Source organism: Acomys russatus, chromosome 30 (genome assembly GCF_903995435.1).
Source record: "Acomys russatus chromosome 30, mAcoRus1.1, whole genome shotgun sequence".
Classification (NCBI taxonomy): Eukaryota; Metazoa; Chordata; class Mammalia; order Rodentia; family Muridae; genus Acomys; species Acomys russatus.
The window spans coordinates 40,152,181-40,171,651 of NC_067166.1; the positions used below are offsets into that span (position 1 = coordinate 40,152,181).

The 19,471-nt window shown below is 39.7% G+C and overlaps 1 protein-coding gene across 1 annotated transcript in view; it reads right to left on the reverse strand.

Annotated features, from left to right (window-relative positions):
* The window catches only part of Pcsk1 (proprotein convertase subtilisin/kexin type 1), a 40,739-nt gene that overhangs the window by 11,378 nt on the left and 9,890 nt on the right, over positions 1-19,471 (reverse strand). Inside the window, exons 5-9 of the mRNA XM_051172483.1 lie at positions 17,645-17,721; positions 12,670-12,758; positions 9,086-9,258; positions 7,547-7,759; positions 4,683-4,783 (exon numbers count right to left, since the gene is read on the reverse strand). Of these exons, the coding sequence (XP_051028440.1) occupies positions 4,683-4,783; positions 7,547-7,759; positions 9,086-9,258; positions 12,670-12,758; positions 17,645-17,721 (653 nt within the window). The remainder of the gene's footprint in view (positions 1-4,682; positions 4,784-7,546; positions 7,760-9,085; positions 9,259-12,669; positions 12,759-17,644; positions 17,722-19,471) is intronic.

Consider the following 19,471-nt stretch of genomic DNA (forward strand, 5'->3'; position numbering starts at 1 on the left):
AACTCTACCTATACAGTTCGATATTGCACTAAAATAACAGGAATTGGTAGGAACATTATGAGCATATGAACAGCTACTTTGATTCATGGCATCAAAGTAGGGAGCAATAGGGAACTCATAAAACAATATTACGCTCCAATGAATGGATTGGCCCCGGTCTGAATACTTTATTTCTCTGGGCCTGAGTTATCTCATCTGTAGTTTGAGAAGGATGGATGTGACAATCTCCAGAGTGTCTTACTAGTCAGATCTTCTGTATGTTTAACATTAGAAATGTCTCTTTGTACCTACTATTGTTCGTTTGTTTGTTTGTTTTTGTGACCAACATGCATTCAGGAGGCATTAGCCAGGTGAGGAGGCTCAGTTGTGTTCTCAAGGTGCAAAAAACTTCTGTCCCTAAAACATACTATTAAAATATTTGTTTCATTCTGGTCTTTAAAATAAGACACCATTTGAAAGTAAAAGCATCCTATGAAGGTGGCCAATAGACAACAGGCAAGTTTACTATTTGATTGAATAGTGTTTGCAGGTGTCTAGAAGTATGAAGATGGAAAATAATAGGCATAAGGAATGATTGTGAGGTAGTCATATTCAAAATATGCATTCTATAAAAGAACATTTATTTTACATATAACTGTATGTGTTTTCAAATTTATATGTAATCTTTGGGAAATATTTAAGGAATTTCATTGTCAAGCAATTAGGAAAATTAAGTCTTGTTTCTTAACAATTATTCCTCAGTTGTGTGCTCACAGCTTATAAATGAAAAGGAGATGCTAACAATAGAACTGATTCTAGACAGCCTTCCTTTGCTAATTAGTGAGCAGCAGCATCTGCAATAATTAAAAATATCAAGGCTGCATTGTGTTACTAACAAGAGAAATGCTATTGAAAATAAGTAAACATTGAAATTAAACACTCTTTAATTAGAAGAGATACAGATTAAAAAAAAGTCTGGGTACAAAATTATACAGTGAAAATTCTTGGAGGTCTACCTGGTTCAGTCTCTAGCTACACCTACTTGAATTCAGATATAAGAGTTCTAACAAACTTTCAAAAAAATAAATTTAAGAATTTTGTGGGGGTTTGTTTTCCTGAGGACTTTGTGTAACACTGATGGTTTATTTCTGGCTTCCTGGACTTTATTATTGTTTTTTTTTTTAAAGCATAAGTTTCATCTGTTTGTTGAATATTTCCAAATGTGTGATTGGATCCAATGATTCACTTGAGAAGTTTTTTCCTTATTAAAAATTACTCCAACCAAATGTGGTGGTGCACACCTGTAATCCCAACACCTGGGAAGCTGAGGCAGGTGGATCTCTGTGAAGTTGAGGCCTGCCTGGTCTACAAAGTGAGTGCAAGATACCCAAGGCTACACAGAGAAACACTTATTCAAAAAACCAAAACCAAAACCCAAACAAAAAACAAAAACAAACAAACAAACAAACAAAAAACCCCAAACTCCAATTTTTCTGTTCTTCCTTCTGGAGACTAGATGGTTATCTGCAAGCTTTCTTAGATATACTTAATACATACTAATCATGGTGACACAGACATTTATGCAGAGCATTTCTTTCCAGAATTTTCCCATTTGGCACCCTATTGAACATCCTGACAATCACAGCTGGGTGAAGCGGTAGAAAATGGTTCTTAGGAGCAATTGATTCTCAAAGTTTAATTAAAGTCCTTATAGCATTGAAATGCCTTGCACGCCTGGTTAAATCAGGGCTTCCAGGGCAGATACTTCAGAATCCCAGGCCTTAGCAGTGGGATCTGGGAACATGCGGGGAAGATCACCTACCCTGGGAATTATGTATTCAAGTGTTATCGCCCAAGGAAAGAAAGAGCTACTTGGTAGATATTTCATCCAGAAACTTCTTAGAAGCACAGTAAGTAGACTGTGTCTGCATCTTTTTGTGGGGGAACTGGATGCTCTTTACATCAGCCTCAGTCTTCCTGCCTCCTCTGTTTGGTGGGATGCATGATTGGCTTCCATTCGATGCCCTACTCCCAGTCAGAGCTGTGGGAGGCTGCATAGTGCAGACAGGCCTGAATTCTTATCTCTTTTTGTGAGACACTGGTTGCACTTCTCAACCCCTCTAATTTTCAATGTCTTCATTTATGAAATGCAATGTAACTACTAGTTTCAATATTATAAACCTATCATAGGGATTAGATTTAATATTGTATGTGAAAGGTTAACACAGTGTCTGGCCCACAGTAAGAACATGATAATCACAGAATATCATTCTTGACATCTTGACAAGTTCAATCAAAGATCCTTCAGTCTCCCTAGCTGTTCCTCAGGTGATGGCGAATGCTTGAATCATTCAGTCTGAAGTGACTAAGGGCATGGCTTGGATTGCTGTCTAGAAAGGCCAGCATTCAGACTTCCTGATTTAGAGTCTTGATGTAGACCATTGAATAGGGTGTAGAAAGCCATCCAACTGAAAACAGACTTCTCAATAATTACTACGTACTTTGTTAGGATGGATATAAATGTTTTGACAGATCAAGTCCATTGTATTGGTAACTAGTATCAAATTGTTGGAAATTAAATTCTTTGCTCTTCACCTGGAGGATCACAAACTACTGTTTTAAATCATGAATATTATGATAATCTTCTAGAACCCACAAGCCAGTCCCCAGAAAAATTTCCTATAAACCCCCTTAAGTAAGTCTTCATTTATAAGCAAAGAAATCCACAGACTACTTGGAAACTAGGCATGTGTTTCACTACAAAAGTGCCCCTCCTTTAGATAAAGCCCACTAGGACAAACAACATTATTTAAATTACATCCTTCTTATATAATGTCCCTTCCATGAAGTTATGAAGGTTCAGAAACTTTAAAATCTCAGTTCTGGGGCTGGAGAGATAACTCCATTGGTTTAGAGCACTTGCTGCTCTTGCAGAGGACCTGAGTTTGTTTCCCAACACCCATACCAGGCAGCTCATCATTGCCAATCACACCAGTTCCAGGGAATCTGACGCCCTCTTCTGACCCTCAGAGTCATTGCAAGTGTGTAGTGTCTATACAAGCAGTTACACCTGCATACATATAAATACAACTTAAGATTTTAGTTCTCACATAGAATCAACATTACACCTATTTGAATACCTCTGATGCATTGTTTACTAAACTACCTGGCCTTGGCCTGGTTCTGATATTTATATGTATCTCACATATATTAAGTAGAGGAGAAAAAAAAAATCAATCCATCCTTCAAACACCTCTCCAGTCCTTGTCAATAGGTAGACAGTAGGTGAAAACTTGGACAGGGGTCATTCTTGGTTTCATTACACAGTGAGCCCTGAGGAGCCCTGTGGAAAAAGGCTCAGCGACTCAGGACTTTTCCACGTGGTACAAAGAACAACACACTCTAATCTTTTCCAGTGAGTCTAGTCCACCAGATATGTGGGGAGATCTTATGTGCCTTTCCAGCTAGGCTAGCCTTTTGTCACCAAATATCAAAAGGCAGGAATAAAAAAAAAAAAAACATAAGCTTTGGAAGCAGGTGTGGGGTAAATAGCCTTTTGTGTTAAGTGTTAGAGTGTTGAACAACTACTATGCAGTAAAAAATGCTGTTTCAATTCAATTTTCACATCATATGCTAAAATAAAAGCCAGAGGGATTTAAGACTTAAGCATGGTAAAGGACCTACAATTAAAATGCAAAAAAAATTTAATCTAAATTTGGTTTGGGAGACTCTTTAAAGAAAGAAGCTCTAGAGAAACAGACTGGCAAATGTAGCTGTGTGCTTATTAGCTTCGTTACGCTAACATTACTTGTGAGCGAAGCGGAAGGCAAATGCCAAACTGATAAAGTATGAATGGATCTTTGGAACTAGGATCATAAAACAAAACCAGGGCCATAAGGAGGCTGTAACCGAGGGCAACTGGCCAAAAGACATAAAATTTTGAGCTTCATCCGGAATGACTGGAGTATTAAAAAAGAGGCATTTCCTTCACACAACAAACACTTTATAAGTTAACAGTGTTAGTGTTTTAGAAACTGTCACTTTCACACATATATTCCTTGTGAGGATATAGCATGTTGTGGTCTTTCAAGGAAACAACTTGTCAATATGGATCAGAATCATTAAAACATTCCTTCCCTTTGGCTAGACCTCCCAATTCTGGGTGTTCATCCTAAGAAACATATAAAATATGCCAATGCTTATTATAGACAACATGACTGGATGACTTTACCAAAATTTCTGTTTATAATCCAAAATAGTGCGAAAAGCTAAAGGTACTATTTTTGATGGTCATGTCCTATCTAGTTACATCAGATCCAGAATAAAGTTTTTATTATCTGAAGAAAGCACACTTGTTCTCAGTATCACACCCAGGAGACGATTTGGACAGAATTCTGGCTGATAGGACAGTCTTGGTGCTCAGGATGAGGACTAAGGGAAAATACAAATTTAGAAAGCCAAGGATCATTGAGATGTGAGCCAATACTTCTAATATAGTATAAAATATTAGAAAATAATGTGCAATAAGATGTATATTTTTAAATCTATTTTGAAGTATCAACGATGATAATTTCAAAGTGGCAGGATTTATCTGAAGTTCGTTGTTATTTTTGCAGTTGTCCAAAATTTCTCCTATAATCACATATTCAAAAAGCAAGGCAAGAAGCAGCCCCAATGAAGGTGGTCAGATTTTTGGGCCTTACTTTGCTTCTAAGGCCAGAGCGAAAATGCCAGCAGCCAGGGGTGCAGAAGCTGAGGTGCCTGTGTGGGTCTCTGTGCAGTCATTGTGCAGGTCGGCACTCGTCTGGAAGGAAGGAAGGAAGGAGAGAAGGCAGAGACATCAGGAGCAGGGTAGGGACAACCAGACCAAAGTATGAATCTGCTGTGGCCAAGAAGCCCAAGATTCGAGTCTTCGCTTCCTCCTCTCAAGCCCCAGCAAGCGGATGTTTGCCATCTGCTGATATTTTAGCTCACCCTTCTCTTTGTGCAGCTTGTCTATAATTCTGGCATCAAGCTGCCTTTTCTGGGCATGAAGTACTCCCACTATGAATATTTTCTCTTCTGAGATTCCCAAACGAAATGTGTCTATAAAAAAGGAACTGTTTCTAAGTCACTGTGAATCATGCCAGCCCATTAATCATCAGGTCCATTGTGCCTGGTTGGGCATATTTAGAAACTCTAACTCAAACAGCATTCCCTTTGGCCTTCAGATTGACGTCTGTCTGCCTCTGTAACACAGGAATATAATATCTTGATCAGAGCCCTTTGAACAAAGCTTACTTAGAATAGTTTTTTTTTTTTTTTTGCTTTAACTGTTGACTTGGTTGGAAAGCTAGGAGTTCATGTCTTCTGCCTTTAAAAGAATGGGACTGATCAGGCTTAAAAATTAACCTATACTTAGTTCTGGGTACACGTTATAAAGCTACTATGTATCAGATGTGAACCATGGTCACCTTATGTGGTTTCACATTAGCAGAATGGGATTTATATTTCCTGACTCATTCTGAGACACAAGTGAGAGCCTGCTTTATGAAAGTATTTGCGAACAGTATTACTGTAGGCAGGGAACTGTACAGGCGAACTTTCAGATAATAAAGAGCTGGCTGAGATAAAGCAGAAATACAACATAGACTTCCCGTCAGTCTGCTGACTGAACAAGCAGTGGGGCCAAAGGATTACTAACCAGACACCTACCCAGACTGTAGTGCCTAGTTTTAGCTAGAGATTTCAATGTGTGGGAGGGAGGTGTAAAAAAATAATATGTTCTATTATCACCTCCTTTGGCTTCCCACTTAGCATCCTTGGATTTCTCAAGTTATGGTGGCTGTACCTGTTGACGCAAATAAGCCCCCAGAGAAGACTGTGCTGAGGAAAAATTTTACGTAAGAAAAAGCGTGTTATTGTAACTGTCTCAAATAGAATCCGCCAGCTGTCTTTCCCAAGACTGGTTTACCTTAGGATGAATCTCTAAAAAGGTGAAAATTTCTTCCCTAATTTAGTGCAAAGGGTTCCAGATGAGGGGAAGTCTATGCAGTAGCAATTCTAAAATGCTTAACAGGCCATTTTCTGAAGCCAGCTCTGGATAGTAACAGCCAGGGGCTTGACACCCATGGACAGATGTCTGATGATGTGTCTCCTTCTAAAGCTATCGAGTATGTGTACCATAAAGAACCCTTGAATGTCACAGTCTGTTATTCAAGTAACTGAACAGAGGGCACACGAGGAAGGCCAGCATCTTCTAATGGAGACTACACAGCTCTGCTGCCTAAAGTAGGAAGGGGGGGGGGGAGACAGACAGAGAGAGAGAGACAGAGAGGGACAGAGAGGGACAGAGAGGGACAGAGAGAGAGAGAGAGAGACAGAGAGAGAGACAGAGGGAGACCCAGAGAGAGAGACAGAGAGAGAGAGAGAGAGAGAGAGAGAGAGAGAGAGAGAGAGAGAGACAGAGAGAGAGACAGAGACAGAGAGAGACAGAGACAGAGAGGGACAGAGACACAGAGAGAGACAGAGTGACAGAGACAGACACAGAGACACAGAGACAAAGACACACACCCAGAGAGACAGAGGGAGACAGAGACAGAGATAGAGAAACTGTAAACACCAATACTGTGCAAACCAGACACTAGTGCTGCTGATCTGTTTTTAGGTTTGTTAGTGGGGGTTGTTCATATATCCCAGAGCCCCCATTCCCAGAACACCAGTCAAAGATCACACCTCTCTCATAAAAGACAGAATGTATAACACTCTATTATAGTCTATTGGGGTTACTGGCAACCTTCTCCCAAACAGTGTAATTACTAACTGGGTCACAACCTGCTATTTTATTGAGATTAGGATCTACATGTTTTTACCTAGTTGATTCTATGTCCACAGTTAAATTTGAGGCTTTAAAAGTTTAAATTAAAAGTGCCCATCTCTGTTCTCAAAGCCTCCAAACAGTTCTTCATCATTATGCCCTTGAAGGGAAATCCAATAATTGTTCATGACTCATGGAAATGAAGGCACAGGCAGGCGTGGGCTGGAGGAGAGCGAAGCATATAACTCCTTGAGCTGCTTCCCCAGAGGCTGAGGAGTTCACCCCAGGCAAGATTGAGACTGTTATTTTTCACGTAGATCATTTGTTCTTTGGAGATATTATTGGTGTATAGTCTATACTTTCATCATTTACTAACGGTCAAGTCAGACCACATCCATATTATTAGAGGATCAGCAAGCACAAGGCGATGAAACCCTGTGACCCTGAAATCTCCTTCCAGGCTGTTTCCAGGGAGGCATCAGACAAGCAGAAAAGGCATTTGGAGTGTCTGCTGTATGTAATGACAGGTTTTGTGGCTTCTCAGGGCTGAGTTAAAAAATGACAGGGAAGATCATCTTGGCAGAAGTGTCTTTATCCCTGGAGAGAAACTTCCCAATATATGTCAGTCTTTCAAGGAGTAAGCCCAAGTCTCCCCAACTGAGACATCAAGCTGAAGCAAATCAATTCCACCAAAGGTCAGGGAAGAGGATTATTCTGAAAGTGTCCCTTGCTCGTCTACCTCAGCAAAGAGACAGAAACAAAGCAACCTACTATTCGCTGGTCCGTGTAATCACCGCTGCTGTAGGAGGTGGCCAGTGTGGAGGAACACTTTTCTGCATACCAAGGCGACAGGCCTTGCTGGGAGGCGCTGCTGATAGAGATGGTGTAAATGCTGTCTGTGTAGCCATCACAGTCACAGTTATCTCCCTGGCGACCCCCATTCCCTGAAGCCCAGACAAAGATGGAGCCCTTCCCTTGTCTTCCCTAAAAGAAAAGACAAAATGCATAACAATCTGTTATCAGCTGTTGTGGTTACTAGCAAGCCCCCCAATGGTGACAGAAAATACATGCACAGTGTTGTCAGAGACAATTTGTTGGAATCTGTCTTTAACTTCAGGGTCTCAAGGGTCAATGCCAGATTGTATAATACAGACCGGGGGAGAGTGTTCCTGACCACATCCTTTTTCAGGGCCCTCTCTGCAGTGGGATTCAGCAAGGTTTTTTTCCTTTACTCTTTATTTGTAGATTCATAACCTGGCCTTTAGTACATGCATTATAATTTTTCACTCTTCTCTTTACTATGTCACTATACATAAATTTTTGAACTTCCTCTATTTCTGCTTGAATCATCTGGCTGACTGATAGAATGACAAAAATCAGGCATTATTCAGATCTGCCTTGCAGCTGCATTTAAAAAGACTCTTGGATTGAATGGAACTCGTCAAGGCCACGCTTTCTGTGATATTTCAATTGGTGCTCTCCAAATCTTCTACTTTTGTCTCATCCTGCATAGTTCAAGGTCTTAGAATCTGTCCAACAATACAGGCAGCTCAAGGGAAAAAAGGGTGAAAGAACCCCAGGTACACACGTGTGATGTAGAGTGCAGGGTGTTGCTGCATTCAAGAATGCATTCGCACAGCAATCGGAAGAAGGCTAGGTTGTAGATTACCTAATACAAACCTCTGAAGAAAAAAGAGACATATGTTCAAAAGCCGTATATGTGTGCATCTCTGTGAGTGTTCATGTGCATCTGTGTGTGCCTGTGTATGCATGTGTGCCTGTGTGTACGTGTACATGTGTGTGCATGAGCACACATATTTGTTTGTGTGCAGGCATACATGTATATGTATGGAGTCCGGAGGTAAGCCTTGACTTATTCCTGAGGCACTATTGACCTAGATTTTTTTAAAACTCCATCTTGTTTATTTGAGGCAAGGTCTCTTCATCAAATGGTGACTGGCCAACGAGCTTCAGAGATCTTTGCCTGTTTCTGCTGCCTCACCATTAAAAGAGCAAGCACCATCATTCCTGCCTTCATATCAAGATGCTGAGGCTCAAATCGAAGCTTTCATGTTGTGCAACCAGTACTTTTAACTGAGCCACCTGCCTAGTCCCAAGAAATATTTTACATGTAAATATTCTAAAAGTAATGAATCTCTGTGCCGTGTTGGACCCACGTATGGAGATTACTTAATTTTGAACATTCATCCCTCTGAAGAATCATTTATTTATTTAAATGCATTTTAAGTTGTAAAAGCCTTTTCCACAGAGTTTATAATATCTTTCCCTAGTCTGTGTTTAGCATCTCACCTGTTTGACACCATATTCAAATGCCTTCTGGGCTAGTCGGCCAGGCCCCTCCACAGTTTTCCCATCATCATTAGGACCCCAGCTTGCACTGTAAATATCCACATGGCCAGGGTTGAATCCAATTGAACTGGCCTCAATAGCGTCAGTTACAATGCCATCCAGCATTCTTATGCCTAACAAAACAAAGACGAAACACAACAACAATGTAACATGAATGTCAGTGTGCCCACACAGAAAAATAGAGCACTCTTAACAACCACATTCGTAAAGGACTTTCTGGAACCAAAGCAAACCAAACCAAAACCCAAAGTAACCACTGGACATTTTAGCACCTGTGAAGTGGTTCCTAACATGCCAGTGGGACAAATTCCCACTTCTGTATACTTTCTTGCCTGCACTTTACAGTTACTATTATGTACTATAAAACAACTGTGATTTGTTGCTATTGTTGATGGTTCAAACCTGTTCCCAGTAATATTGAGATCAAAAGGAAGTAGCATCCTAGCACAAGAGGAAATGTCACAAAAGCATCATTTCTCTCAAGCTGGAGATCTGAAAATGGGTAGGCTCCTGGGTGGGTATGGGTTCCTGAGACTCCTAGCTGTGGGGAACACGGAGATTAAAGAGGCCTCCTGGTAGCCAGGCAGGACTTCCAGTGGAAGGAGGGGGAACACCAACTTATGCACAAAAACTTTGACCCAAAATTTACCCTGCCTACAAGATGTGCAGGGATAAAGATAGAGCAGAGACCGAAGGAATGGCTAACTGATGAGGACCCCAACATGAGACCCACCTCGTAGGAGAGAGTCAACTGCTAACACTATTAGTGATACTCTGCTATGCTTGCAGACAGGAACTTAGCATAACTGTCCTCTGAGAGGCTCCACCTATCAGTGGATCAAAACAGATGCTGAGACCCACAGCCAAACATTAGGCAAACTTGAGGAGTCTTGTGGAAGTGTTGGGGGGACGTATAGAAGATCCCAGAGGGGACAAGAACTCCACAAGAAGGCCAACAGAGTCAACTAACTTAGATTGATGGGGCCTTACAGAGACTGAAACACGGACCAGACCTAGGCCTCCCACATACATGTAACTGATGAGCAGCTTGGTCTTCATGTGGGTTTCCTAGCAAGAGAAGCAGAGGTTGTCTCTGACATGGGCTCTGTTGCCTGTTCTTGAATCAATTTCCCCTAACTGGGCTGCCTTGTCTGGCCTCAGTGGAAGTGGATGCCCTTGATGTTCATGGGTGTTTGTGCTGTCCCCCCTTTTGAGGAGAGAGGAGATGGAAAGGGGAAAGAGGGTGGGGCTGGGTGGAAAAGAGGGAGGGAACTTTGATCTGGATATAAAATGAATAAATAAATTAATTAATTAAAAGACAAGTACAAAATAAATAAAGGCATTTTTAAAAGGTGTCTCCTCTCCCTCTATTATTCTAACAAAGTGACAGATGACAGGGGGCTTTCAGAAGGAAAAGTAAAACCAAATAGCCTGCCCTTGACACACCTGCTCCTTATTGTATCGTGATGCCTGCAGCCCAGTCTGTCATGGAAGAGCCTTGAGCAGAAACTGTGCAGCCACAAAAGACCCATCTATAATAGGGAACTAACAAAGGGAAGGAACTGTTGTTTTCAAGCTCAGATTAAAAGTAACCCAGAGGCTATTTTTTTATATGCTTGCTGAGAAAAATTATTAAGGAACACGCTTTCTTTTCTTATAAATAATCTCAAGGATGAAGTCACGGCCACAGATTTCACTTCTGAGGGAGATCACTTTTCATCACGCGAGAGTTCTTTGTGCTTTCCAACACCCTGTCAGTCACCATCAGTCTGATGAATGCAAGAGGCAGAAAGGGAGAAGCAATTTGAACAAGATTGACAGATACATGCTTATTCCAGGCTTTGGGCTAATAATTCAGTGTAATGCACAGTCTTACATTTTCACAGTACTGTTTACTATAAAATAGAAAGGGAAGAATATATAATTCACATTATCAGTGAGAGTCAGGTAGTTTTTAGTTTTTGATAAACAAGGTAGTATCTGCAATTCAATAACTTGGATGATGAAAGCAGGAGGATCTGGAATCCAAGATCCTTTCTTGGCTACACAGTGAGTTCAAGACAGCCTGAGCTATAGACCTTGTCTGAAAACAACAAAAGCAAACACAAAATGCTTTGAAATGTGTTTGGAATAAAAACGCTTCAGCTCTAATTTTTCATAGCTGCATTCATAATTAAAAAACTATTTTGCCTCTCCAAGCCTCATTTTCATCAACTATAAAATGTATGTGATGATAACAGCATGTAGGAATTATATGTAGCCATTATCCCACACAAAAACTCATCTCTTCACAGCTACTACTTCAGACGGGTGCTGTAATTCTTGAACTTTATAGGTGGACAGACTGAGGTCTAAGAGAAGCAGTTGCTTGTCAAAGGCCACAGAGCTTGAAAGCAGGAAGCCAGGATTCAAACTCCAAAAATATGATGCCCAAATCTACCCTGCCCACTGCAGGGGATAGGTACTATAATGTGCTGTATGTATGATATTTGGTGTACAGCAGATGCCTAATACATTAAGCTGTTGTTCAAAATGGGTCTGGACCACCGAAGGCTGGAATGATGAAAAAGTACAGTGGATCCAGGATCAGGTTTATGTTTTAGTTTGATGCTGCCACTGGCTGTTCCCTTAAGAACCCGACTACAATTATTCTCCAGAACATTAAGCATCAGATACTTTCTTCACAAACTATGGCTGCTTGGTTAGTACTTAAAAGGTGAATTCTTTTTCAAGTTGATTACGTGATCTGTACCTGCCTTCATTTTCTTAAAATTAGAACAGCATTTTGAAGATGGTAGTATCAAACAAACAAACAAACAAGCAAACAAACAACAAAAATTAGCAGCACTGCTTGAAAATCTACAGGAGTGTCCTAATTAGTGAGAAATAGACACGTATCTATGTTACAATGAATTTATTTGCTTTCTAAATTTGAACTGTTACCAGGTAGACTTTGATGTGATTTTACTGTAATGGCATTGTTTACAAATGTTTTAAAAAAAACAAATTAACATCAAAGTTTACTACACTGAACAAAGCAACTAACAAGTCTCCCTTCTGTGGCTTCAAAGGTAACATTGGCTACTTCATATAACAACAACGTATATTTTTAAAAAGATTTAAAAACTATCCTTTGCTTATAAGTAAATAATATCTATAAAGTAAAAAAGCACAAAACGTCTGCCTAAATTCTACATAGTCCTTCTACTCTCTTAGCAAAATTTCAATAACTAGCCCTCCTAAAATGGTGCATAGAGAAAATTAGGTTTCATTCAAATGCCATTCAACATTTCCACTATTTCTTCTGCAAGGGTGTATAGGCTATATTCAGCGATCCGTCTTCCAGGAATCCAGATCCACTGATTTGCTTGCAAGTCACACTCAAATCCTGCAGCAAATTTTGTAAGGAACTTATTTTTCCCTTGGCATGGAGAACCCAAGGATTTCTCCCCCCTCCCCCATTTTATAGCAGTGAGCACGGTCTCTAATTAAAGTACCAAACTACAGGAAAAAAGCTGCCTTACCTCCGACTTTGGAATTGTACGCCACTCCAACCCCACACTTGCGATTATTTGCTTGCATGGCAATTTCTCCTGCACATCTAGTTCCATGTCTAAAGATTAAAGGAGTAAAATTTATAAAACAGAAATAAAGATAAGCATTTGTGTTCTCACATAAAGTCATGATAATTAGATGTATTAACATTTTATCACCTTTCTTCTTTGTGTTCTTCCTACTGAAGTTAAATTGTCAAGATGAAGGAAATAGATAGTGAGGCAAAGCATGTGCCACTAACTGATGGTTTGGTCTTGGTTAGCACGTTATCCTCATAGGAGCATTGTGAAGACCACATGAGTTGTTTGTGCCGAGCACTAAGAACACACACTAAGAGCCAGCCAGTGTAGATGCTGACATTATTGTGAGTATGTCAACACCCAGGGACAGTGTCACAGATATGTCTTCTGATCCTTACACACGGGCTGTGGAATTGTTCCTCACTTTCTGTTATAGGAATCGCCTTGGATTAAGTGGTCCTGGTAAAATAGTTGCTCATTTTCCATTTTAGGAACTCCCTCATTAATCTCTAGTAAAGTATAAGGAGTACCACTTCTCTGTGCCTGGGACCATGCATCATGCTGTGATACCAAAAGGTCTTCTGTTACTAGGAGGAGTTCGTGATTTTCTGGGAACCTACTGACTAACTGAGAAATGACGCATTCTCATAACCTGATCAAGGACTGAGCAAGACTGCTTCCCAATCAGCCAAAGAAAGCAACTGGTAAATTGAGAGTATTTGGTGGGATATATCCATCCCTAGAGCAAACAAATTTCCATCACTGAAGCATCGGTTCTGAAACTCTGCAGAAAATAATTATGTTTTTCTTCTACCAGCCTGACTCGGGAAGGCCCATAGCTGATGAGAATGCTAAGGTGACTCATGCCATGAGCTCATTTCATTGCAGAAACACCTGGCTATGGTACAAAACCTGCTAGTGACTTACAGGAGCCATGGACAGATACGCTGACATGAAGAAAATGAGAAGGATTACCTTTTAGTACCTATACTAGGCAGCTACTTTTAAAAAGTACTGCACTGGCCAGAGTAATTTGTCCCAGCACAGAATATAAAATTGCTGAATTTTACTGAGACAACAAAGACAGACCTGCTTCCTGTTTTCTCTGCAGTTCCACACCTCCCCTCGGTCAGCTTTCAAGCACTGATGCTGATTTGGGGGCAGAAAATACCACCCTTCCTTATAAGCCTTGAACCTGAAGATGCAGGTAGGTCTTGCTGCCACTCAGATACTTATGGAGAATGAAGCTAAGTAGGCAAGCAGCACTAAGAGTAGATGGCGTTTAGAATATTGAGTCTCTTCTTGGTAACTTGCTATCCTTCCTCTGAGTGCTGCCAGGCCTTCCCATCCAGGGGACGTGGTCAGAAAAGGGGCACCAGAGTTCGTGTGAGAGTCAGATCTCACTCTCCACTCAACGGTGGAGAATATCCTGTTCATCGGCTAGATCTTGGTAGGGGTTTGAAGTTTACTGCCTATATAGGGGGAGGAGGTCTCCCTCAATCACAGACATAGGGGAGGGGAGAAGGGGGGAAGTGGGAGGGAGGGAGGAATGGGAGGAAACAGGGGAAGGGCTAACAATCTAGATGTAATATGAATAGATTAATTAAAAAAATTTTTTTCAAACCTGGACTTCAACAACAAAAATAACAAAAAGCCTACAAAAAAAAAAAAAAAAAGAGTGGATAGCGCGTTGTGGGAACACATTATACAACCTCCAAGGCTTTACAAGGTCTGAAGCTAGATCAACGGCTGGTAATTTTTAAATCCCCAGTTTTTACATTTTATCTTTGAGTTAGGATTATCTCATCTGCAAGTGGAGCTGTCCTGAAACTTTCTAGAGAATATGTACAAATCAGAACACACAAAAGATACTGCACAACAGCCTATTTTGTGACCCTTTGGCCAATGACTCAACAATATGCAACCTGTACTTGCATACAGGTTGTTTTTCTGCAAGTTTTTCTAGGTGGCATAGGTGTCTAGTTGGGGTATTCTCTTCCATATTATATGGTGACTCCTTTTAAATTTCTGTCATACCATTCAGGAAGCTTCTACAGTAGTAAGTCTCTCTATGATTTTTCGAAAAGACTCTAGAGTTAAGGTGTTCCCCCTCATATTCCCTACTTAACTCTCCTTCCTATGCTATCCATATTTAATCTTATTCTAGCTTCACTTTTATCTCTGCATAGTACTATATTCTATTTCCCCTTCCTTGGAATATCTGTTCCTCCCTAACGAGGTACCTAACTTTTATAATTATTAAGGTTGAAGTACACATATTGAAATTTTAAAAGCTAATATCCACATTTAATAGAAAGCATACGGTATTTTCCTCCTGTGGTCTAGATTACCTCACTTAGGATAACTGTTGTAGCTCCAGCCATTTGCCTGAAATTTTCAAAATTTCATTTTTCTTAGCAGCTGAATAATATTCCAGTGTATAAATGTAGCCATATTGTTATTATCCATTCACTAGGTAATGAGCATTTAGGCTGTTTCCAATTTCTGTCTATTATGAATAAAGAATCAATAAACATGGATGGACAAGTAACTCCACAGTAAGACATAGAGGTCTTTGAGTATGTGCCCAAGAGTGGTATAGTTTGATCTTGAAAGAGATCTATTTTCATCTTTTGGAAGAACCTCCACACTAATTTCTATAGTGGTTGTACCAGTTTGCACACCCACCATCAATGAATAAAGTGTTCTTTATACCCAATGTATACTGGTGAAATATTGATTCCCATCTACTGCAAGAAGCTTTTCTGATGAGGGCTGCATCATTAGGAATTATTTTATGGTTATGCTCCTTTAGCAGAATAATACTATTGGATTTTCTCCTAGGCCCATAACCTATCTAGTCTTAGGCTCTTGGCTCCTTTAGCTGGGTCGGGTGTGGGTGCCATCTCATAGAGTATGCCTTAAATGTAATTGAAATGTGTTTGGTTACCCAAACAAACAAACAAACAAACAAACAACTTCTACTAACTAAGAACAGTGGTAGTAACTGGCATTTTAACAATTGATTTAAAAAGTCAAAGGGTAACGACTTATTTTGCCTATAGCGTCCTTATCACACTAATTATTTGACAAGAAAATAAATCTGCAATTGATATACTGAATACAGATTCATGCCAGATTAATAGTAAGAGTTACTACAATTTTAAGACTTATTATGTGGTGATTCCTCTTTTAATTGGCCGAGGGGCATTGATATGCGTCTCTTAATGATTCCTCACGCAACAATTATGAAGAGCAGTGACAGGAATGGCGTATGGCGATAGTGATCGTGGAACTTGGAACTAACAGTTCTCCAGCTGCTGTACAGGCTAACAGAATGGGGCCGTTTGTTTTCTAAACTTAAAGGACGTTATGTCTGGCAATGTGTTTGAAGTTGAGTATTTCTTTTTATTGTAAACTTCTGATAAATAATAGGGCAACTATCTTCCTGGCTGATAGTCATGAGTGTTCTGAAAAATATTCTCATTGACTCATTTTCAAATACAGATTCTGAGTTGGTTGGCTGAGAAAATCAAAATGTGGTTTTCCTTCTGCCCTAATCAAATTATGCCATTCTTATCATGCTTATTTCTTAATGAAATGCAGTCCATCTCAGTTGTTAGTGAGAAACCCTGACCACAGTTGTCAACACCACTACCATCGTCCTTATCATCAAAATCATTTCAGTAAGCACTTATTTACATTTCCTTGTATCAATGACCATGCCACAAATAGGTATATAAACATATATAAATATATATGCATATCTTGCAATCTCCATAATAATATTTATACAAAAATATTCCTTTTTGAAAGATGTTGAGATCTAAAGACACACACACACACACACCATACACACAAATGTACTTTATTGACTCAACTATAAGTAGAAGAGCTAAGGTTTAATCTAAATCTTCCTCTGAGATTACTCTAACTGCTGAACTTATGGCATGTTAACTCCACAACATGTTGAAGACCCATGATGGGCAATACTTAGAAATCTAGGGTTTTTAGGATGAGCTTAAGTAGCACTATATGGGACTTTAGAACTCACTATGGGGGTGGCATAGCTACCTCTTGGAGCAAGGAAGAAGGCTTGTTACATTTTGGATATGAAATTCCTCCATATGTCCATGTGTCAAGGGCTTGCTTCTTCCCTTGGCCCATTATTAAAAGATACTGGAACTTTTAAGGGGTACATTTTGTGTAATTAGGGACATATCCTAAAAAGTTGATTGTGAAATATTGTTCTCTTCTTCTCTAGTTGCTTCTTGTTGCTGTGAGATGCGTAGTTTGTTCCACCACAGTAATGTGCCACCTCACAAGTCCAAAGAGCAGCAGAGACAACTGATGGTAGATGGAATCCTCTAAAACTGTGAGCTAAGAGAAACCTTTTTTCTTTTCAAGTTGATTTAATTTTATTTGTTGTAGTAATGCAAATGTGATTCATATAAGATCTGAGTCTGCTGTCTGGCCATTACCTTCTGATAGAACTACATTAGAAAGCATGGTTGTTACCACAATGGAAAGTTGTTGGGTGTTGGGATTTTTATGGCTATTTTTTTATGTTTCTTTTTTATGATTAGTATTGAATATTAATGGTAAAGAGAGTCACAAAATTTACATCTATTATATTCCTAATATTTTTCCTAAAGCTACAAATGCTCAGTTATACTTGAGGAGCTAATTTCATTATATTATGAAGGATACTTTTAAGAATTAAGAAATTAAATATCCTTCTGTAAACTAAAAGGAAAATCAAAATGGATTTTTGTTTCTGCTTTAAAAGCAATGAAATATGGCATGGAGAGTGTGTTTAAATTCATCAAGACTTAAAATTGGACTACATTTATAGCATAAGTCTCCAGAACAAGATAAAAGCTTTCTACAGATCTTCATTCTTTCAATAGTCACATTTACTCACTTGTTTTCATTTGTGGGATCATATCGAGGAAACGGATCATGATCGTTATCATTAAAATCATAGCTAGCCTCTGGATCCTAAAGAAACAAAAATAACAACATAGTGTCATAAAAGTCATCTCATTCAGAGACTTTTCCATCCTGAAAGAAAGCTCCAGTTAGTGAATTTCAGAGCTTCTAGCTTAGCAGTCTCATGTTTTGGAAAAAAAATAGTGCCAGAAAAGTTGAATGACTTTCAAGGCTTTGTCGATATGGCGACACACATTATTGTTCCATAACCAAGATGCACAGAGATGGGTGTGGGTGGGTTGATTTCTGTGGTGGATTCCCTTAGCATTTTTGGCACAGTAAAAGGTCATGGAAGTTAATTACTGAAAAATTACTGGAAATTCAAGACATCTTTCTTTGCCCATCTTCTTTTCAAATCTTTTTTAAAAATTTTTTTATTAATTTATTCTTGTTACATCTCAATGGTTATCCCATTCCTTGTATCCTCTCATTCTTCCCTCCCTCCCATTTTCCCCTTATTCCCCTCCCCTATCACTGTTCCTGAGGGGGATTACCTCCCCCTGTATAAGCTCATAGGGTATCAAGTCTCTTCTTGGTAACCTGCTGTCCTTCCTCTGAGTGCCACATACTGGCACAGCAACAGACTGGTTGATCAGTGGAATCGAATCGAAGACCCAGATATGAATCCACACACATATGGTCACTTGATTTTTGACAAAGAAGCCAAATCCATTCAATGGAAAAAGGATAGCATCTTCAACAAATGGTGCTGGTCTAACTGGAGGTCTATGTGTGAAAAAAATGCAACTGGACCCATATTTGTCACCTTGCACAAAACTCAAATCCAAGTGAATTAAAGACCTCAACATAAAACCAGAGACACTAAGTCACTTAGAAGAAAAAGTGGGGAAGAGCCTGGAACATATTGGCACAGGAGACAACTTTCTGAACAGAACACCAATGGCCCAGGCCTTAATGTCAACAATTAATAAATGGGACCTCATGAGGCTGAGAAGCTTCTGTAAAGCATGAGACACTGTCAAGAAAACAAAGCGACAGCCTACAGACTGGGAAAAGATCTTCACCAACCCTACATTTGACAAATGTCTAATATCCAAAATATCTTAAGAACTCAAGAAATTAAACACCACCAAACCAAATAACCCAATTGAGAAATGGGGCTTGGAACTAAACAGAGAATTCTCAACAGAGGAATATCAAATGGCTGAGGAAACACTTAAAGAAATGCTCAACCTCCTTAGTCATCAGGGAAATGCAAATCAAAACAACTCTGAGATTCCATCTTACACCCATCAGAATGGCTAAGATCAAAAATTCAAGTGACACCACATGCTGACAAGGATGTGGGGAGAGAGGAACACTTTTTCATTGCTGGTGGGAATGCAAACTAGTACAGCCACTTTGGAAATCTATCTGGTGCTATCTCAGAAAAATGGGAATAGGGCTTCCTCAAGACCCAGCTATTCCACTCCTTGGAATATACCCAGAAGATGCTCCAGCACACAACAAGAAAATTTGCTCAACCATGTTCATAGCAGCCTTATACATAATAGCCAGAACATGGAAACAGCCTAAGTGTCCATCAGTAGAAGAATGGATAAAGAAACTGTGGTACATATACACTATGGAATACTACTCAGCTCTAAATGCAGAGAAGCTTCTGGTCTTACTGGTATGAGTTAACTGAACTCTTTTTATGCCCACTAGTACAAAACAAGTTCATACAGATGGATAGTGGGCCCAGAGACTGAGTCTAGGGCAGGCCACTTCCCTTCAAGGAAAGAAACCTCCTACATGT